General features: G+C 30.7%; 1 protein-coding gene across 2 annotated transcripts; it reads left to right on the forward strand.

The window, feature by feature from the left end:
• Positions 1–9,558: 9,558 nt before the first annotated feature.
• On the forward strand, positions 9,559–13,019 carry LOC123226996 (UBP1-associated protein 2A-like). 2 transcript variants are annotated; one of them, XM_044651598.1, is made up of 7 exons: positions 9,561–9,768; positions 10,745–10,865; positions 11,119–11,262; positions 11,657–11,850; positions 11,969–12,044; positions 12,221–12,583; positions 12,704–13,019. In XM_044651598.1, exons 1-6 carry the CDS (start codon positions 9,623–9,625, stop codon positions 12,560–12,562), a joined length of 1,023 nt encoding a protein of 340 aa, XP_044507533.1. In that variant the 5' UTR covers positions 9,561–9,622; the 3' UTR covers positions 12,563–12,583; positions 12,704–13,019. The 2 variants fall into 2 exon arrangements, with proteins under 2 accessions (XP_044507532.1, XP_044507533.1); XM_044651597.1 differs by having other exon boundaries at positions 9,559–9,768; positions 12,221–13,019.
• Positions 13,020–22,017: the final 8,998 nt, after the last annotated feature.

Genomic DNA, 22,017 nt, shown 5'->3' on the forward strand with positions numbered 1-22,017 from the left:
CCTTTGCAAACCCAGGATGCCGCCCATCAGCGGCAGCCGCCATTTCATTAACCTTCAAAATCAATCACATCACACTGCAACGTAATATCAATGTTGTATAAATGTTTTTATCTCCATCTACATATAAATATTTACCAGTCACTTCAATAAGGCGCAGTGGAGGTGGCTGACAGAGATGACTGAAATTAGAGTAGTGGGGTAGCCGTCGGCTGCTGTTAATCTTTGCTCCGGGTTCTGCTCCAAACATCTGTTTTGCAACTCTCCAAGCATTTTAGGCACATTGCTAAGCCCACAGGAGTGTCCCACGCCCCAGACGTCGACCTTTACTTTCTGAAAGTTTTTAACAGAAGCTGATGTTTGTCGCACATATCTATACTGATTATGCGTCTGTCGATATTGACCGGTTCGTTCTTGCCCGGAAGCTGGGAGAGAGTGCTGGTACGAGGGATTAGTCAGAAAATAGTCACTAGAATACGAAGGAATAAGAAAAAAAGTTAGGAGAAAAAATATAATTTTTTTAAATTAAAAAATAAATTTTTAAAATAAAAATAAAACTTTATTTCTTTAAATTTAATTAATGAAAGGATAGATTTATTTTTATGATTAACAAAAGAAATTTTAATAAAGATTAGATAATAAATAAATATTTAAGCTTTTAAAATTTAATAGGTAAAAATTTGTCAAAAACTTAAACTTCACCGAAGAATAACTATTAGGGGGTGTTTGGTTAGATAACATTAAAGATTATTTTAATAATCTATTTTTTATTATATATATTATTTTGTTTGGTTTTGCTAAACACTCTCGTAATGGCTAATGTGAACCTAAAAGAGGTGAATAAGTTCTTAACGAAAAATTGAATGATACAATATAACAAATTTTAGAGCAAGCTTTACAAACTATACAATCAAAACACCAACAATAAATATAATAGTAATAAACTTTAAAACATAAATAAACAACAGCAACAGCAGAAAAAAATAAGTGTAGTAGCAATAAATAACAATATTAACAACCACAACAATAACAGTAATAATAAATAATATTTAAGGAATTTGAGTTGTAGAAATACTCATTTAGAGTGGTTCAAAGTTTTCTCTTACAAGTCTCATATATCCACTTCTCCAAGTAAACCGCCTTGAAGTTTCATTATCTCTTGAAGAATTTTCTATTCGAGATTTCGTCCACTATACTAGTTGATATAGGATTGTGCCCACAATATTTAATTACAAGATATGAAAGTATTAATGCCTCTATAAGGCTGTAAATACGAGTTTAACTGCACAAAACTCTCAATTAGTAAAAGTTTGAAGTTAAACGAGAGTTACAGAGAAATCAAAGTAACAATATTTTTTTTGGCTTCGTTATATTTTTCTTCTCTTTTTTTTTTTTTAATCTCATTTGCTCTTCAATTTGAAATTAATTTATAGAGCTAGATGATTTCCATTGGGTTGAGTTGTCGTCAACAGTCATCTGAAAAAATTTGGTGAAAAAAAAAAGACCTCAATAAGAGTTGCAATTGATAACTTTAAATGTTTCAACGGATAACTTTCAGCATAGGTAGTAGAATTGTGTCATGGGCGGCTCGCTTTATTTTTTTGTTTAAAAAACAATCCAAAAGCTTGAACGGGTATATGCCGACTTACGCATGGTTGAAGTACCGGTTTGATTTTAAGAAAGGTACAGTTGAAAGGTTTTTAAAAACTGCACGGGAGGGACGAACTTTACATGTGTCACACTTGTACTGGATTTTGTGTCATGATTGAGATAATTTTCAGTATGGATCGATTGAGACAATAAATATTTTGACATATGGCAGTGATGCATTGGACAACTTGGAGATGACATCTGATAACAATCCAGATGAAAGAGTGTCACGACTGAAAAGTTTTTCAAATGTTCCAGCTAAAACAGTAATAATAAATAATATTTAAGGAATTTGAGTTGTAGAAATACTCATTTAGAGTGGTTCAAAGTTTTCTCTTACAAGTCTCCTATATCCACTTCTCCAAGTAAACTGCCTTGAAGTTTCATTATCTCTTGAAGAATTTTCTATTCGAGATTTCGTCCACTATACTAGTTGATATAGGATTGTGCCCACAATATTTAATTACAAGATATGAAAGTATTAATGCCTCTATAAGGCTGTAAATACGAGTTTAACTGCACAAAACTCTCAATGAGTAAAAGTTTGAAGTTAAACGAGAGTTATAGAGAAATCAAAGTAACAATATTTTTTTTGGCTTCGTTAGATTTTTCTTCTCTCTTTTTTTTTTTTTTATCTCATTTGCTCTTCAATTTGAAATTAATTTATAGAGCTAGATGATTTCCATTGGGTTGAGTTGTCGTCAACAGTCATCTGAAAAAATTTGGTGAAAAAAAAAAGACCTCAATAAGAGTTGCAATTGATAACTTTAAATGTTTTAACGGATAACTTTCAGCATAGGTAGTAGAATTGTGTCATGGGCGGCTCGCTTTATTTTTTTGTTTAAAAAACAATCCAAAAGCTTGAACGGGTATATGCCGACTTACGCATGGTTGAAGTACCGGTTTGATTTTAAGAAAGGTACAGTTGAAAGGTTTTTAAAAACTGCACGGGAGGGACGAACTTTACATGTGTCACACTTGTACTGGATTTTGTGTCATGATTGGGATAATTTTCAGTATGGATCGATTGAGACAATAAATATTTTGACATATGGCAGTGGTGCATTGGACAACTTGGAGATGACATATGATAACAACCCAGATGAAAGAGTGTCACGACTGAAAAGTTTTTCAAATGTTCCAGCTAAAACATTTAATGGAATTAGACACATCGCAATAAACAATGGATTTGACACTTCCTTGGACACATGACGACAAGACATTGATTGAAAGTGACACTTGACGACAATTTGAGAGTAGAAATGTCATGGATAGGACAATTTTCTTACTTCAAATTTATCTATAAATTTTATATTTTGCCTATCTTGTAATACATTCCAACATTCTTTAGACATATTAGTAAATTAAACTTAGATTTCATCATCAAAATATTAAGATTCAATAGGGTTTTTTTTAGGTGCCAACCAACGGTTTAGGATAGAGAATGGAGGTCATTGACGTCAAAAATGGTGGCTAGAAAGGAAAATAAAAAAACCCTAAGATTTGAAAGGGAGAAAATATTACTTTTCAAAGTTAGAAAACTTTAGGTATGGGGGACATGTTAGTTTTTAAAACTTAAGAGGGAAAATATAATGAATTTTATATTTTTTTTAATATTATTAATAAAATAATAATTTTACCTTTGCTTCTAACAAAAAATTTTAACCCTAATTGGTCAATAGATGAGACTTTGGGTTTTTTAAATCTTGCTAGTGTGATTTTGAGAATGCAATTAAACTAAGGTGAGAAATAGTCCTTTGGCCTATTCCAAATGACTAATCACTTAATTCAACTGTAAAAATTAGGTGGTGGGAGAGCTAATTATATTTATTTTGCACTCTATTTATAAAAAAAAAAAGATATTAATTAAAATAGACGCAAAAATTTTCAGCTAAACTTTTTTAGAAAAATTTTTAATAAATTTCCCTTTTTAAGTAAATTTAATTTTTATTTCAATAATACCCCTCTCTGCTAATTACATTTTTTCAGTATGGTTTTTTATCGATAACCTTTTCTTCTAAAGCATACTCCTACATCATCACATTAATAGTAGGTTCGATAACTTATGAATCAAACATTCATAAATATATTTGAAAATAGATCAATTTTTGTGTGATTATTAATATATATAGATCATAATGAAAAGATAAACAGAAATACGAAAAGTGTGTGCACGATGCAAAAAGTGCAAGAGAGAAAATAGTGGTGCAAAAAGTGCGAGAGAAGTTACATTACAAAAATTAAATGAAACGGTTGCATAAAAACACTTGTCATTCTTATATAAATATAAAGATAAATATATTTTTATATATTTATATTAGAACAGAAGTGTGTAAACGGCAAATCTCGGGCAAAAAAAGGGCTTCCAACTAGCTGCGGGCCGGCAAAGGGTCCTTCGGTGAAAAGTTCCCTTTCCTTTTCTATTTCTGAAGAAAAGAAAGATTTGTGTTTAAAATCCTTAAACAAAAATACTAAATGAATGACAAAATGAAAATACTTCTTACTACCCATTTCTGCCAATCGGTATCTTGCATTGGACTTTTACGGGTGGTCCTTGGTCTTGGAAGTGTAGAGAGATTAGAAAATATATTTATATTTATATTTATATATAAAAAATATAAATATTTTTATATAAATATATTTATATACTCATATTTTTCACACTTATGTTTTAATATAAATATATAAAAATATATTTACATTTATATAAGTATGACAAATGTTTTCATGTAACAGTTTTATTCAATTTTTTAATGTATAAATTTATACAATTTTCGCAATGCAACTTCTCTCACACTTTTTGTACTATTGTTTTATCTCTTGTACTTTTCACATTGCACATGCACTCGCACTTTTGGCATTAATGTTCATTTTTTCATTTCAATTTGTACATATCAATAGTCACATCGAAAATTGATCTATTTTCAAATAAGTTTATAAATATTCGATTCATAAATTATCAAAATTATCATCAATGTAATGATGTAGGAGTATACTCTGAAAGAAAAGGTTGTCAACGAAAACCTATACTAAAAAAGAGATAATTAACAGAGAAGAGTATTATTTAAATGAAAATTAAATTTGCTTAAAGAGATAAATTCATTTAAAGTTTGTTTAAAAAAGTTTAATTAAAAATATTTATGTCTATTTTAATTAATATCCTTATGAAGAATGTAGAACAAATCTTGATGATTGGTTAATAGAAATTGAAATTAGGAAACTTAATTTTTTTAAAAAGTAATCTTACATAGATTTTCTTGAACCAATAAAGCAAAGTTCATACATAAATTTGAACTTTAAAGACTTACCAGGTAAAAGTTTGTGAAAACATTAAACCTTAAAGAGAAATAACTAACAAGTCTCTTAGCCTTCCTTAACCGATTGGTTGTTGAAAGAGTGTAAATGAAACTTATTTTTATTGTTATTTACAAAAAAAAAAATCATACATAAACAATTTGTAATATTATATTTCACTAATAAAATTATGTTAAATTATGAATATTAATTTAAATACAATAATAATGTGTAACTTATTATATTATATTTCCATTCAATAATGTAAAGCATCACTATCGGTATGGCCAAAAGACTTATATATCCATTAAATTTTCATCTGTTAAATTTTAACAATTTAAATATTTATTTATTAATGATTAAAATTAACAAAATCTCTTAATTTTAAAAATATAATTGTTATTTAATAAATAATATTAAACATTTTAATTTTAAAAATTAATAATTTTCACCCAACTTATTTTTTTAAAGCTTATCTTTTGTCTTATAAGATTTCATTTCTTTTTCCCCTGACTGACCGCAATCTTCGCGTATTTACTCAAGTTTGTTGACGAAAATTCCGTTGCTGAAGTTATCTTCTTGTCTGAGCATTGCCTTCCCCTTTCAGAGAGTTCCATCTCCACTATTGCTAGCAGAAGCCTTACTAGCCCGTGGTATCTTTCTATTGCCACCCAAGTTGCTCCTTAGGTCTCATGATTAGCAAGGAATAGTTTGATATCTGAGCAACCAACAAATTACTGTTGCACACTAATTCGATACCCAAAAATGAAAATGATTGCCAATGCTGTAAAAATAATAAGACTGAGAAATGAGCTCCTCCGAGTTAAAAGCTAGCCTCAATCGTCTAAAATAAACTCAAAGCCAATTCCACAAATCTAAAATGTTTTAGCATTACCATACTGAGTTTGAAAACACCTGCTCTCAAATGAAGATGGGTCTGGAAAGTTAGCAGCTTTCCGGCAGAGCGCTTGTAAGCTAACATTTTGATGGAACGGTAAGGGAAGTCACGGTCAGAGAGGACGGAGAGGAATGTTAGCAAAACATTATTTCACAGCACAATTACATAATCACAAACGCTATTGATTTTGCTCTAATTCATTTAAAAACACAATAGACTATAACATACTTTAGTTTATTTAATTAGGGATTTAGACATACTTATTTGTATCATTCTAATATAAAAAATTAGAGAAGAAAGGATGGATTATTAATCATTGAGCAAGTCTTTTTTTCCTAGTTTCAAAAGCGATAAACATGAGGGGTACTAAAATCAATATCATGCGTATTGGAAAGGAACCTAACCCTTTTTTTTATTTTCATATTAAAAGGTTAATTAAACTCTCTTATCAAAAGTTATATTTATAACCCAAATTAGTAACTACAATATGAAATGTATCAGTCTGCTTCTGAACAATCACATGAAACCTATAACACAAATTCTTTTTAGAGTACATATTTACTCAATTTTATATTAAATGATTTAAAATTTAATTAATGTATGTCCATACTATTCCAACAAATAAATCTTGGCCGACAAAGCTAGTGACACCAACTACGGCCAATGAGGTGGCCGAGTCATTGAGGGCCATGCAGACTTTTGGGTTTGGATAAGGTGGGGAACTTAGAGAGGAAGTGGGTTTGAGCTTAATGAGAGGTGAAAGTTGTGGCGATCATGGAAGGAAGATGCTTCAAAGAGAGATGGTGGAGGCGACCGTGACTGACTAATAATGAAAAGGGGTTTGTTTGTTTTTGGAAAATTGGTAGGAGAATAATAAAACCTTATATGGATGAGGGGGGAAAAAAAAGTAAGTTTTTAAAATTACATTAAAGAAAAATTATAAATTTTCAAGGTTAAGGTGAAAAAAGAAGATAAAATTTTAATTTTTTTTAAAATAATAATAATGGTTAAATGATGTTTTTATCTTTATAATAAACAACAAATTTTAATAAAAATTTAACGATGAATAAATATTTAAAGTATAAAAATAATAATATGTTTTTGGTGAGTATTATGGTGAGGGGTGATTTTTCAGTAACATAGTAAGTCGGTCATAATTCAAATTGTTAAATTAATACTGTTATTGATATGAAATATTATTTACGCATATAATGAGTATAGATGTGAATATACAATTTAATATACTTAATTTTACGATTAATTTAAAATAATTCAATATAATAAATCGTTATTGAATCTAAATTAATATTCATGTTAATATATTATTATATGATTTAATATTATTAAACATTTAATTTAAAATCATCTAATAATTATATTTTATTTTTAATATTTAAATTTGAATTATAATTAATTTCACCTGGTTTTATTGAAAGGGAAATGTAATATTACAAATTGAATGAGGATGTACACTTGTTCTTTACCTGTGACAATTTTGGAATAGCATAGGTTTTTTCAAGCTTATAATTTAAAACCTGACCATGTAACACATAGTAAGATAAAAGGCCAAAGGACTTATTCACACCCAAGGTTTACTCTTTTGACAAATTTTTACTCACTAATATTCACAAACTCAAATACCTATCTGTTAGTTGTTAAAGTTAATAGAATATGTTAGTTTTAAAATTTTATCTCTTATTTCACCCTAAACTCTAAAAGCTAACCATTCTCCCCTCTCAAACCTTATTTTTTTTAGGTTTGAAAACCTATAATTCCCCCGTTCCCCCCACTCCCCTCCCCCCCCTTAGTGTTTATGGTTTCCTATTTATAGTTTTACAATTTAACAGCTGACCCCCTCTTCTTTTTTCTTCTTCTGTTGCCCCTTAGCCTTCTGAAATTTTTAGTTTCCCCCTAATCTAATTCAGTCCCCCCCATCTGATTCAGTTTCCCCCTGATTTGATTCAGTTTCTTGTTCGTTTTCTGAAGACTTTCTTCCTCCATCTCTAATGTCTTTTTTTACTTAAGACTAACCCAATGTTAGTGCCTTTACTTAAGGGGAAATGCGATTTTTCAAAACTTAATTTTTAAAAAAATTGTTAGTCTTTTATATCAATGGGAAAAATGAAATAAAATTTTATTATTTTTAATATATTATTAATTAAATGATAATTTTCTTTTGAAAGCCCCCAAACAAGAGTTTGGGTTTTTTAAATACATATATATAATTATATTTGATAGATTCTTTTATATTTAATTTGTTATTTTTTACATATATATTGTATATATATTTCATATTTATATTATATTTTTGAAATTTATAATTCAATTAATTTTATTAAATAATATATATTTAAAAATAAATAATTTTAATATATTCAAACTATAATCTACTCCACAGCAAAGTATTTTTTTTAATTATTTGGGTTTGATTTAAAATTTTTTTTAAATCATACTAAACAGAGCATGCACAACCCCAAAGAATTATGCATTCCAAAAAAATAGTTATTTACTTATGACATGAAAGTTTTAACTTCCAGGAAGCTTGGTTTAGATAATGTTTTATTATCAAAATTAAAATATTATTTTAAAGATATATTACTTTGAGAATTATTAGATATAAATTATTAATATATTTGATAAAATTATATAATATAAATAATTATTGTGTTTGGTTAAAGGTAACAAAATAATACTAAAATATTATTTTATTTAAATATCTTTGGGTGTAATTTTTTTAAAATATATGTCATATTACTTATTATATTAATTAAAAATAAGAGTATTTTTGTCCTAAAAAATTAACAAATAAAAATAAAATTATAATAAAATTAAAATTACTTTAATAATATTTAAATATTTAAGGTAAAAGATTGACATTATTGAATATTTAATAACTTGAGTATTTTTGCCACAGGTTATTCAATATTTAATAACAAGTTATTTAATATTTAACAATTATTGAATATTTAAGGTAACAAGTTATTGAGTATTTTTGCCACAAAACTCATTATTGAATATTTAAGGTAAATATGATGATCAGATTATCACCTATATTATTATTATAAATATAAGATTGTTGTAATATTTTATTACTTAAAAATTAAATAAAATTATATAAGTAATAAAAAATATAAAACTAAAGTAATATTTATACAAGAGGACCCAATTGATCCCTTTAGAGGGTGTTTAGTTTGAAAAATATTTTATTATTAAAATTAGAAGATTATCTTAAAAATAAATTATCTTGAGGATTATTAGGTGTAAATTATTACTATATTTGATAAAATTTAATAAACTGGATAAGTATAAATAATTATTGCATTTGGTTAGGAGTAGTAAAAAAATATTAATATATTATTTTACTTAAATATACTTAAGTATAATTATTCTAAAATATTTTCTTATATTATTTGTTATATTAATTAAAAATGAGATTATTTTTGCTTTAAAAAAATTAATAAATAATGATATAGTTATAATAAAATAAAAATTATCTTGAGAATCTTTTAATACCTCTTATATTACCTACCATATCACTATTGATAATAAAATTTTACCAGAATGTTTTACTACTTGTTAATTAAATAAATTAATATAAGTAATAAAAAATAAATTATCATAATATTCTTTAATGCAATAACCAAACACACCTTCAACATATTCTCGCCTCGACAAATCTCTAAACCTGTAACCAAACACCTCCGAGGAAAATAACTGTCACTGTACATGATGCCATCTCTACCACAATTGGGTAAAAAAAGGTCGCAAAACTCATTGTAGACGATGGAACACACGAAGAAGAGGAAGATGGAAGAGACGAGAAACGGCCTACAACTTGCCATGTCATCATCTTCTTCTTCACAGGAACTCTTACGTTCTTTACTTGAACCTCTCTCTAAACCTCAGCTCGTCGAACTTCTCTCTAGAGTGTACGTTCTCACTCTCTTATGTTTCTTTTCTTGTTTTCACTTTGTGGATATTTAAAAGTAGGGTATTTTGTATCTGATTTTGTCTGGGATTGGTGAGATTTTGTCCGGTTGGGTTTTAATTTGACAAATTAGGGTTTTTGTTCTGTGCTTGAAAATTAGCCCCAAGTTTTGAACATTTTTTGTGTTTTAATTTAGATAAATTGGGGCTCTTCTGGGTTATCAGAAGCTCAAATTAGTTTTCTTTTAATTGATTCAATTAAAATATATTGCAGTATTTGATTCGGTTAAATTCTTTGGGTGGAGTGTTCTTAAAATTTTAAATTAGTTCTTGGGTAATTTTATTAATTTCCTAGGTTTATTTTAATTTAGAGGAAGTTTTAAATAAATTATTGAACTCTTAAATAGAAATTTATAAAAATTTCTGTTGAATTTAATTTTAAAGTCTCCAAATGCATAGCAAAGAATTCCAGGGTGTAAGTATTAAGTAATAACTTTTACAGTTTACTCGTGCAGAATTGTGAATCATTATGTATTACAGGAGTGAGAGTAAAAAGTTCATGGCTTGAGTTATTTTTCTTTTGTAAATTTTAGGGAGAGTTTTTACTTTCCTATTGATGTTGCCGCAAAATGTATGAAGTTTCACAGTTATTAAAATACTGAATTAAAGCAATGGTATTAAAAAATTAACAATAATTTGATGAGTGTGTTGCTATACTTGTGTATGGGTGTATTTATAAGTGAATATGTACTAGGCTACTGGTGAGTTGTTTACTTGAGGCGTATATTGTGAGGCAAGTTGCAGTGTGGCATGTTTTGTTGTCTTCTTTTGTTCGTTTGTACCTGTCTCTTTGGGTCATTTTGCTTGGGTTTATGTGCTTGTGTTAAGCGAATGGATAGTGTGTGAGTGTTACCCCAATTTGTATGCTGTGTGATTGACATTGCACGTGTGTGTTTGTTTGCATGTTGATGCCCAAAGAGGGTCCCAATATCCTTCAATTGCAGAAGAAATTAAAAGTATTGCCAGTGCACATCCTGCTCATCGAAAGCTTTTTGTTCGTGGCTTGACTTGGAATACTACTTCAGAAACCTTGTGTGCTGTGAGTGATTGCTGATTGTGTTTTGTGTGCTATGGTGGTGATTGTCCCATGTAATATGAGTTCGCAGAGAAAAGAAATTTAGAAAATTAATCATATGGAGAATCTGTCCGTTAAATGCTCGCTCTGTTTGTCATTTTTTTTAAATTGTTGTTGATCATTTAACATCTTGCTTCCATTACCTTTTTTAAGGATTTCACGGGCATCTGAATACTGCAATTTGGACTAAATGTTTTATTGGTGTGTTTTCATTTAGGCATTCCAAGTGCATGGTGAAATAGAAGAAGGGGCTGTGATCTATGATAAAGCAACAGGAAAATCGCGTGGCTATGGTTTCATCACATATAAACAAATGGAGTCAACTAAGAATGCTCTGAAAGCACCAAGCAAATTAATTGATGTAAGCATCTTGTATCTTCTTTATCATTTGCATGCTGGTGTCTCCCTTTATAAGTGAATGGACCCGCTATTGTCTTCTAATTCTGTTCATTTTGATGCACATCATTGGTAGCTATCAGCTTGTTCAGTTGCTAAAGTTTCTTGTCTTCAAACAATAGGTCCATCTTGGGAGATGGCCACCTCCTCATGTGAAGCACATAAGAAAGAGAGGCCTCTTGTTTATCATCTTTTTAGATCAGTTGAATTTCTTTTGCTACCCATTCATAGATTATATCTTGTTTAGAAACCTGTTAAAATATTAGAACTCTAAACTTGCTTGTCTTGTGTTCAACATTTGTGACTTTCTTCAGTAGATCTTTGGAAGGTTCTTATTTTGTTTATATATTTATTATCAGGGTCGGATTACTGTCTGCAATTTAGCCTCTGAGGGATTAACTGGGGCAAGCACTCCTGATCTAGCTCAGAGAAAGCTTTACATTGGGGGCTTGTCACCAGAGGTCACAACAGAGATGCTGCTTAACTTTTTCGGAAGGCATGGAGAGATTGAAGAAGGTTCAGTTGCATATGACAAGGATACAAATGATTCACGGTACATTACCATAATTGCATATGCTTGTGAAATTCCCTTTTAATCATAAATTCTTCAAATGCTTTCGCTGTCACCTTTATGTGGGAAATAAATCATCGGATTTTACTTTTGTAAATAGTGGATTTGGCTTTGTGACATACAAAACAGTTGAGGCCGCTAAGAAAGCAATAGAAGATACACAAAAGCTTCTTGGGGTGAGTGATTATAATGAGTCCTCTATTCATTATATCTTACTTCATGCACGATTGTTTCGGGGATAGTTTGTTAAATAAATCTTTGTACCTTGAAAAATCTTCATCTTGGACATCAAGCACCGACCAAAGATGAAGAGTTATAGAGCCTTGTAATGATGTTTGTTATTTGGGTGCAGGGGAGAAGTGTTACTGTGAAGCTTGCGGATACTCACAAGGATAAAACAGTGCAGATGCAAATATCTCCCGCAATGATTAATTTAGCTGGCATACCTTTAGCAACTGGATACCCACAGCCTGGAAAAGTGCATGCCAACACTCTCCCCATTGGTTACAATTACCCTCAAAATGTAGCATCATACCTTAATTTTTCATATGCAAGCCCTCCTGCAGCAGCTGCACAATATCCAACACAGCCTTCTATGTCTTATCCACCACTCTCTGTAAAGGACCCTATCGGAATTTCACCAAGTACACCTGTGGGAATGGGCAAGTACCCGTTTTACCTCGGTAAACAATAAACCAATTTCCATACTTAAATGGTAAATATCCTAGATCCATCTCTTCTTCCTACTAACACTAGTTAGTTATTTATTTCAACTCAATGAATAACTTATGTTTTCTGCCTTCTGCAATTGAATTATGGCTTTGTGGATGCGAAGAGACGGTTAAATGAAAGAAAGGATAAAATCTGATTAGCAATTTGAGTGATGAAGAAGTAGAAGTTTTGATAATGGCAAGGCTGTTGTTGAAGATGTTTAGCTGTAGTATTTTATTGCAAGGATTCTTTGTAATATTAGCCATTTATAGTATTTTATTGGTGGTAGTTGACACAGTACTTGGAGATATATTGTTTAGCCAATCATGTACTTATTGGTAAGAAGTTGCTCCTTTCCAAATTTGTGTGTTCAAGTTCTAACCTTTTCAATGTGCTATGTCTTGAAATTTTTATCCTGGAATACAAAATTCTTTTCTTTTGGTTGTGGCTTGTATTTTCCTTAGAATAATTAGGATGTATTTGCATCTAAAAATATTATTATCTTAATTTTATGAGGTTTCGAATTATTTGCTAAATATCTTTTCATTTATATTTATCAGTCACAACCTTCAAGGAGAATTTTAATTATTTAAGGTGCATTTGGTTTGGTAATGAAAAATTACTGCAATGATTTATATTTTATTATTTGGTTTAATATTTTATTATTAAGTTGACATGTTAATTAATATAGAGGTTATTAGATTATCTTTTATTTTATGATGGTTCATTTTTTACTATTCTTGATCAACGGATAATGGTTTTTGCTCAAGCCCCTAACTTTTGATTTATTAAACTTTTCCAGTATCATTTCTTCTATAATGTTACAATATTAATTGTATTGTTCTAATTTAGACTCAACTTTAGTAATTACAATTCGCTCTAATATAGACTCAATTTTAGTGATTACAATTGATTCTAATTTAGACTCAAAGTTAGTGATTACAGTTAGCTCTAATTTAGGTTCTAATTTAGTAATTATAATTAGCTCTAATTTAGACTCAAATTTAGAATATTAATTTAATTTCTTATTGTGTATATTTTTTGCAGACTATAAATATTGGTCTAAATACGCAACACAAAACATACAATTTCTTTTTATTTAATTTCTGTTATCAAAGTTTTCATGATATCTAAGCTTGTGTAAAACTACTTTGACCAAAGTTATTTAATTCCCTTTTCTTAGTACCGCACAACGTGAAAAGTACCGTTATTCAACAACTTGCTCTTTTTTCTTCTAACACTCTTTTTCCTTATCTTTGATATTCTTTGGAATTATAAAAATTATGTCACTTGGTCTCAAGCTATGTCTAGTTTTCTAAAACGCTGAAAATTGTGGAGAATTTTTATTGGAGATAGTAGAGCCTCCTACTCAAGGTACTAAAGAAATTGATATTATGTGGTATTCTTCTCTAGATGCATATCTCTACCCATATCTGAAATAGGTACCTGAAAAGATGTATTAAATTGAAACTTCCTCACTTAGATTCCTAGTAGAGATAACAAATATGCATGATAAATAGTTTTCTCCCGCAATCCCAAAATGTAATTAAACATAATAATTATAATACTAATCTTAATGTCTGAAATCCAAAATCATAAAATAGAATGCATGAATACCATGAATAAACTTAATTACATAATTACAATCCATCATGAAAAATGACTAGAATGCCCCTACTTCATGCACTGCCTCGAGCTAACTTGCTAACTCCCTGTTGTTGTCCTACTGCTTCACAATCCTATCTACAAAACTATAAAGAAAGACAGTGAGTAAAACACACTCAATAAGAAGGTGACCTTACAATATCCAATAAATGTATACGTATCACAATTAATTCAATCTCGTATGTGTGGTTTTATTTAATTTCCCTATGGTATCATTAATGTTTCTTTATATCCTAGATGCCCATCCGAATCGTCTTAGCACCTAGCGTCCAATCCTCAATGATAGTGTCATCTCGAATGACTTTGTACCAAACGATGTACGTCGACATCTCAGACATTTGGTGAAAGCATGCAACATCCTAGGTGTATCCTATATACATGCCAACCGGACTTTAGGCTATGGATACCATATCATAAGGGAACAGACCTTGGGCCTTTCCCAAAATTGCATAAATATCCCAGATGTTTAGACATCTAGCATTAGTGTGTGTACGAGCATCTCAGATGCTAAAACTCCTTACGCTAGTGCATAGTCATTCAAAGGTATTAAAGTCACATAAACTAGCCCTGTTGTTTTCATGATCGCACTATACATAACTCGATGACACGATAACAGTGCACATAGCTTGGTGATATGTTACACCACACACAAATCGATGACAAGTCACAATATCACAGTACATCATTTTCAATTTTTAATTTGGAATCACTCTAGTAGAGATCTGTACCATCGTCCACACAGTCTGGCAAACCCAAATTTTCCTTTATGCCATCTTCCACATAGTCATATACACTTATCCAATATTAACCTTATATTGCCTTCATTAGGGCCTTTATCCATATTTTCCTCTCATTTATCCCTTATAGGGGTCAATTAGTCATTTCCATAATCATACCAAAACATTACCCACTTACACTAATTTATTCTCATTTTTCCCAATTATACATAGGGGTGTATCTTCCATACATAGAGGTGTACCATTGAATTTTTCTGACATAAATATCACACATACATGGGCATGCAATTTGGGTAAGATGCATGGTCCTGTGTCCCATACCGCATTGACGTGTATCTACCCACAAATCCATACACCCATAGATTTAATTTAACACAGGGATTGTTTTGCCTAAATATACACAATTTTATGTTGAGAGGCATATGAGCGTGTAGCGTTTTGTTTCAACATTTTGTTTTGTATCTCTTCATCAATCTTCGACCACAAAAAACCAGATACTTGTACTTTTGATGACACACAAACCATCTATGCATTAAAACTAACATATACCAACATGTGTTCATAAACCAATTACATAACATCATGATTTATTAATCTTTAACTTCAAGAACTCAATTAACACGCTTCATGCTTTTAATCTTTAACCGCGATATTTAATTTACATTCCACCCAAACAAAACTATGTTACCACACATTATGCACTGGAAGATCGACTGATGTTCAACACAGATCATTATAGAAGCCTAATCTATAAACAAACATCCTCATTTTCAAATCATTCACAAGAATACAATCCTATTAATATATTTGATAATGGACACACACATACACCCCTCTCCTCTGTACTTCAAAGGCAAGCCTTTTTGTGGCTTTTGGTGATCTTTGGCTATCCTTCATACCTTAAGCTCCAAGGGCACTTAAACTCTCTTATATTTCACTGTATTATCTATAAAAAAGGTGACCAACCCTAGCCAAATGCATTTGAGTCATTTTTATTTTTAACTGAAAGGCACGATACACGGGTGTGCGCTGTTCATATAAGGGCATGCATACCGTTACCTAATAATGATAGTTTCCAAAATCACTACAAAATTACTCCTTATCCAGAATTTAAATGCACTAACCGTATAAGGGCGTGTATGTCATATATACTTATCCAATTTTCATGCATCACATGGGAAAAGATTGTTTCAACCTTGCCATCACATATACGGGTGTGTGGCCTTCCCACATGGCCGTGCATCTCTAATTCCACAGACACATAATTTATTAAGTATGATCAATCATAAGCAAAACCAAAAGATCAAAATAACCTTGGATGAATTTATGGGTATTACATGTTAATTATAAGGAATGTCTTGAAGATTGGGATTGCAAAAACCATCAAATCATTACTTAGTTTTGAAATACATCAATTCTCGTAATTTATTGTGAATTTGCAAAGAAAATTTGGGACATGTTGAAAAAGCGTTATGTAATAAATGATTTGACATTTCGATATCATATTTGAAGTGTTCTACACCACATGACTCAAAAGCCAAATCAATCCATCCAAGATTTTGATGCTCAATTGCATTCTATTTTGGATCAAATTGCTATGTCAGAACTTGTTTGAGACACCACTGAAGATGCATAAAAAATTTAGAAATACAAGAATGAAAACTGATTGATTCAATTTTTAACGACTTTATGAGATGAATTTAAGCATACACAAGACTCTTTGTTGCACATGGTACCCTTACCAACCCTTGATCAAACAATTACTCAAATAGTTTAATAAGAAACTCATCTTGGATCTCTACACTCCTGATGTGATGACTCAATTACGGTATTTTATGATGTTCATTCTAATCTAGTAGTTGTTGCTACTGCATCTGTGCCTAGGATTGGATCTATTAGCTCTAATGAATGTTATTATTGTAAAAAGCCTAGGCATCACATTTTAGATTGTTAAAAGCTAGCTCTAAAACAATTTTCCAATTATACTACTTTTCAAGCTAGATCTCGATAGTTTTGAAGTACTCCACGTTCTACTATTTCTACTACTAATGTTGCTAATTTTGATGCTCCTGTTGTATCTACTACTATTACTGATTCCTCACCATTTTACATGTCAATTTTCTATGCATGACTTTCAAGCCTTTCTAAATCACCATTCTTCCTTTTCTAGTAACCATTTATCTTTTACTATGTTTGTTATAACAGGTAAATCTTCTTGGTTTGTTGATACTGCATGTTGTATTCATATGACATTTGATCCTACCTTGTTTACATATAAAGTCTCTGTATCTCATATTTCTGACATTCATGCTACTGATGGTTCATCCATGTCAATAACCCATGTTGGTCTCCTAAACTATCTATTGCTAACACCTATCTTGTTCTTAAAGTTTGTTTTAACTTGTTATCAGTTGGTCAATTGTGTGACATGGGTCTTGATGTTCACTTTTCTTCTTCTAGTTGTATTGTTTAGGATCTATAAACAAAACAAACTATTTGGACAGGGTGTAAAGTTGGACAATTTTTTGAGCTCTTTTCTCTTCAAGCTAATTCTTTATTAGTAGTTCTTGCTTCATTTACCTCAATTCATTTAAATGCTTGACATTCTCGATTAGGTTATGTTTCTTTTAGACATTTACATTCTTTAGTTTCCAGTAGAAAATTGGGTCTTGTTAAAGATGAACATATGGATTATGAGTCATGTCAACTTACAAAACAAGTGCATTTTCCATTTCCTATTAGTGATTCCATCTCTTTGGAACCATTTGACTTAGTTCATTTTGACATTTGAGAACCAACCCTTATCGCTAATTTTAGTAGTTCTCATTATTTGTTATCTTTGTTGATGATCTTTTTGGATTTACATGGATTTTTCTAATACATAGTCATTCTAAATTACTTGAGTTATACTTTACCTTTGCACACATGGTTCAAACCCAATTCTCATGCACCATTAAAGTACTTAGGATTGATAATTCCATGGAATACAAAAAACACAATCATTTACAGTTTCTTGAAGCATAAAGTACTATTTTACAACAGTCTAGTCTTGGCACCTCATAACAAAATGGTAAGGCTGAACAAAAGCATAGACATATTTTAGAGACTATTCATACCTTACTTATTTTCTTATCTTCTCCTGAACGCTTTTAAAGAGAAGCTTCTCTTATTATAGTCCACAATATAAATCATATTCCTTCTTCTATTATTAATAATCAATCTTTGTATGAATGTCTCTTTAGGTGCTATTCTAATTATAATTTGCTCAGAAATTTTGGTTATGCATGTTTTTGTAACACCCACAGGTATGTCTAAGGTTATTTTTGTCTTTTTTCCTATTAAATTATGTGGATTATATTGTGTTTGTGTGATTTTAGAGAGTGCATGATCATGCGAGAAGGTCACATGCCCGTGTGTGTGTTGGCAAGGGAAAAATAGTTTATTTTGTAAAGAGTGAAAAATGGCTAAGTGTTAAGGAAACACATGCTCGTGTATGATGAGCTACACGTATGCGTGTGGTCAATGAATTTTAATTTTGAATAAGGAACAATTTCATAATAATTTCAAAAAACTGTCATTAATGAGTCACGGATTGCATGCTCGTGTGTATAGGACATATGACCATGCATTGTGTTTTCTAGTTAAAAATAAAAAGAGCGCAAAAAGAGTTGGCTAAGGTTCCTGTTAATGTTTTTCTAGTAAATCAGAGAGGAATTGTAAGGGATTTTGAAGAAGTTTGAAGTAAATGTTTTTCTAGCCACGTGAAGATTTGCTTGTTAACGAAAGAAAGACATAATATCCTCAAGTATCTCTTATGGGTATTAATGTCTTTTTAAAAAAAATTACTTTTGGATCATGCCATGTTTGGGCTTAAAGGTCGACCCATATACATATAAAGATCAATTGATAGAAGTATAATTATTTAATTTCATTAAATATCTAACCCAAATTAGGAGTCCAAGTTAGACTAGGATTAAGGTTTCTTAGGCTACCTATATAAGTCACTTTCCACCTAAGCATTAAGACTTTTCCTCCACCTTGATTAAAGAAGAGAAACAACATAATTTAGGGAGAGAAAACAACTACCAAAAGGAAGAGAAATTCGATAGCCATCTGATAATCAAGAAAAGAGAAAAAACATTATGCTTGGATTTTCAGTCCGTGTCCGTGGGAGATTTTTTTGTTTTTTCCTCATTCTGACTTTTAGACTGCTAGTAAAAGACTCATTGTTCTTTATTCTGATTAGTGAAAATCGTGTTTTGTTTCTCAAGTAACCTGTTATTTGTGTTGATTTGACCTTGATACCTATTTGATTATTATACATTGATGTAAGACACCTTAGCATATAGGATACTTATGCATGCACTGATGCTGGGTGTTTTAGCATCTGAGATGCTTGTGCGATATTGGAAAGGCCTAGGTTCTTACTTCTCTTCTGATAGAGTGCGCTTAGCCTAAAGTCCGACTAACAAGTGTATTAGGTGCAATTTATATTTGACATTTAAGATTTTTCATGCTTTCAGCACTTTTCATGAGGCTTCCTCTAATCTTATTTGGCAACAAACTTTGATAGAATAATTGCATACATTGGAGAAAACTTGAACTTAGGATTAGTTGACCTTTTCCCCATGCAAGTCTTTGGTCAGATGTCAATGGATTACAAAATTAAAACTCACTCAGATGTGACCGTTGAATGATATAAAGCCCATCGTGTGGCTAAAGGCTATACCAAAGAATATGGAATTGATTATGAGGAGACCTTTGCTCCAGTTGTTTAACTAACATCAATTCGTAATCTTATTGTCATTGTTGCTACTAGAAAATGGAATATTTTTCAAATGAATATCAAGAATGCTTTTCTTAATAGTGATCTTTCTTAAAAAGTCTATATGCAATCACCACTTAGCTAGAACCATCCACCTAATAAAGTTTGTTGTCTTCGATGCGCATTTTATGGTTTTAAGCAAGCTCCCCATGCTTGGTTTTTAAAATTCATAGAACTATTTTCTAATTTGGCTTTTGTCCAAGCTCATATGATTTGGTGCTTTCAATTCGTAAAACTAACAATGGTATTATTCCTTTGCTGTTTTATGCTAATTATATGATTATTACTAGAGATGATAATATAAGTATTGCAAATCTCAATAAATATCTTAATCAGTTATTTGAAGTGAAAGATTTGGGGATCTCATAATTATTTTTTGGGACTAGAGGTCACATCTTCATTTGATGGTTATTATATTTCTCAAGCTAAGTTTATTATTGTTTTAGATTATTTTTCTGAATTTTTATTATTGTTTTTTTATTATAATTTGCGTTTAATTCAAATCCCCCATTTTCTCCTTGTTTTGATTAAATTGTGATGATGTACTAATTAAAACTCTTCAAGGGAACGATCCCTACTTTCCTTTACTACATTTTTATTATAGGAATTTAGGATTTTAATTTAGATGTCGATGACAACACTTACCAAATTTTGGCGTCGTTGCTAGGGAGTTTTTAATTTGTATGTTTGTTACACAATCTTTGAAACAAGCTGATTTATAGTTTGATCCAGAGATCGAAAAGACTATAAAAGGGCTGAGAAAAGAAGCAAAAAAGAAACTGCAAACACACAGATCTGCTCGTGAAACAGGGGAAAACATGGCTGAAAATCAGACTTTAAGAGAGTTTGCTGCTCCAGATTTGAATCAACAATCACACTGCATTACTTTTTCTAATTTAGATGTTAATACTACATTTGACTTAAAATTTGAACTGATCCATCTTTTACCTATTTTTCGTGGCTCTGCAGGTGAAGATCCTCATAAACATTTAAAGGAATTTCATATGGTGTGCATAGGTATGAAACTGAATGGGGTAACCGAAGAACAAATCAAGATAAGAGTTTTTCTATTTTCTTTAAAAGATGATGCACAAGATTGGCTTTATTATCTCCCTGCTAGAAGTACCACCACTTGGCATGAGATGAAAAGGCTATTTCTAGAGAAATTTTTTCCAATATTAAGAGCTGCTAACATAAGGAAAGAAATTTGTGGCATTAGGCGGCATAGTAGAGAGTCTTTATACGAATATTGGAAGTATTTTAAAAAACTCTGTGCAAGCTGTCCACATCACCAAATTAGTGACCAACTCCTTATTTAATATTTCTATGAAGGACTTTTATCAAATGATAAAAATATGATTGATACAACGAGTAGTGGAACATTGGTTGATAAAACACCTGAAGCAGCTCAAAATTTAATTACAAACATGACATCGAATTCATAATAATTCGGGAATAGATTGGACCATTCATCTCGGTGTGTCAATGAGGTAAATGTTTCTTCTCTTGAAAGAAGACTTGATGATCTAACTACTTTTGTACGTCAAATGGTTGTAGGAAAAATGGAGGCAGCAAAAGTTTACAAAATCTATTCAATGGGGGGGACATCAAACTGATATGTGCCCAATACTTCAAGAGGACTGCTTTGAACAAGCTAATGCAGTAGGTGCATTTCTAAGACAACAACAGCGAAATTATAATTATAATCCTTATTCGAATACTTATAACGCAGGTTAGAGAGATCATCCTAATCTTTGTTATGGAAATGCACATGCAAATCGGCCTTCGAATAACTTTCAGTCATACCAGTAGCCTTACATTCTTAGACAATCGCAACCAAATCAAAATTCTGATTCAGGTACATCTCTTGAAGATATTGTTAAAACTTTGGCTACTAACATTGTGAAATTTCAGTAGGAAACCAGAACTAGCATTCAAAATCTGGAAAATCAAATTAGTCAGGTGGCTACTGTAATCAGTAGGCTGGAAACATAGAATTCAAGCAAACTGCTATCACAAACTATGGTGAACCCGAAGAAGAATGCTAGTGTAATAGTGTTGAGAAGTGGAAAAGAGCTAGAGATGCCGATTAAAGCACCACCTACACCAACACAGCAAGCAGAAAACAGAGAAGAAGTGGCAGCAGAAAATAATTCTTTCGAAAATGTAGTGATAGGTAAAAAACCTTCTTTCAGCAAATATAAACCTATT

This window comes from Mangifera indica, chromosome 10, assembly GCF_011075055.1.
Source record: "Mangifera indica cultivar Alphonso chromosome 10, CATAS_Mindica_2.1, whole genome shotgun sequence".
NCBI classification, from domain to species: domain Eukaryota; kingdom Viridiplantae; phylum Streptophyta; class Magnoliopsida; order Sapindales; family Anacardiaceae; genus Mangifera; species Mangifera indica.

What these genes read in the sequence shown, in the direction of transcription:
- LOC123226996 (XM_044651597.1), top strand. Translation starts at nt 9,623, where the DNA reads ATGGAACACACGAAGAAGAGGAAGATGGAAGAGACGAGAAACGGCCTA. An exon ending in GTCGAACTTCTCTCTAGAGT is followed by an intron (nt 9,769 to 10,744) that starts GTACGTTCTCAC and finishes TGATGCCCAAAG; the next exon opens with AGGGTCCCAATATCCTTCAA. An exon ending in CTTCAGAAACCTTGTGTGCT is followed by an intron (nt 10,866 to 11,118) that starts GTGAGTGATTGC and finishes GTTTTCATTTAG; the next exon opens with GCATTCCAAGTGCATGGTGA.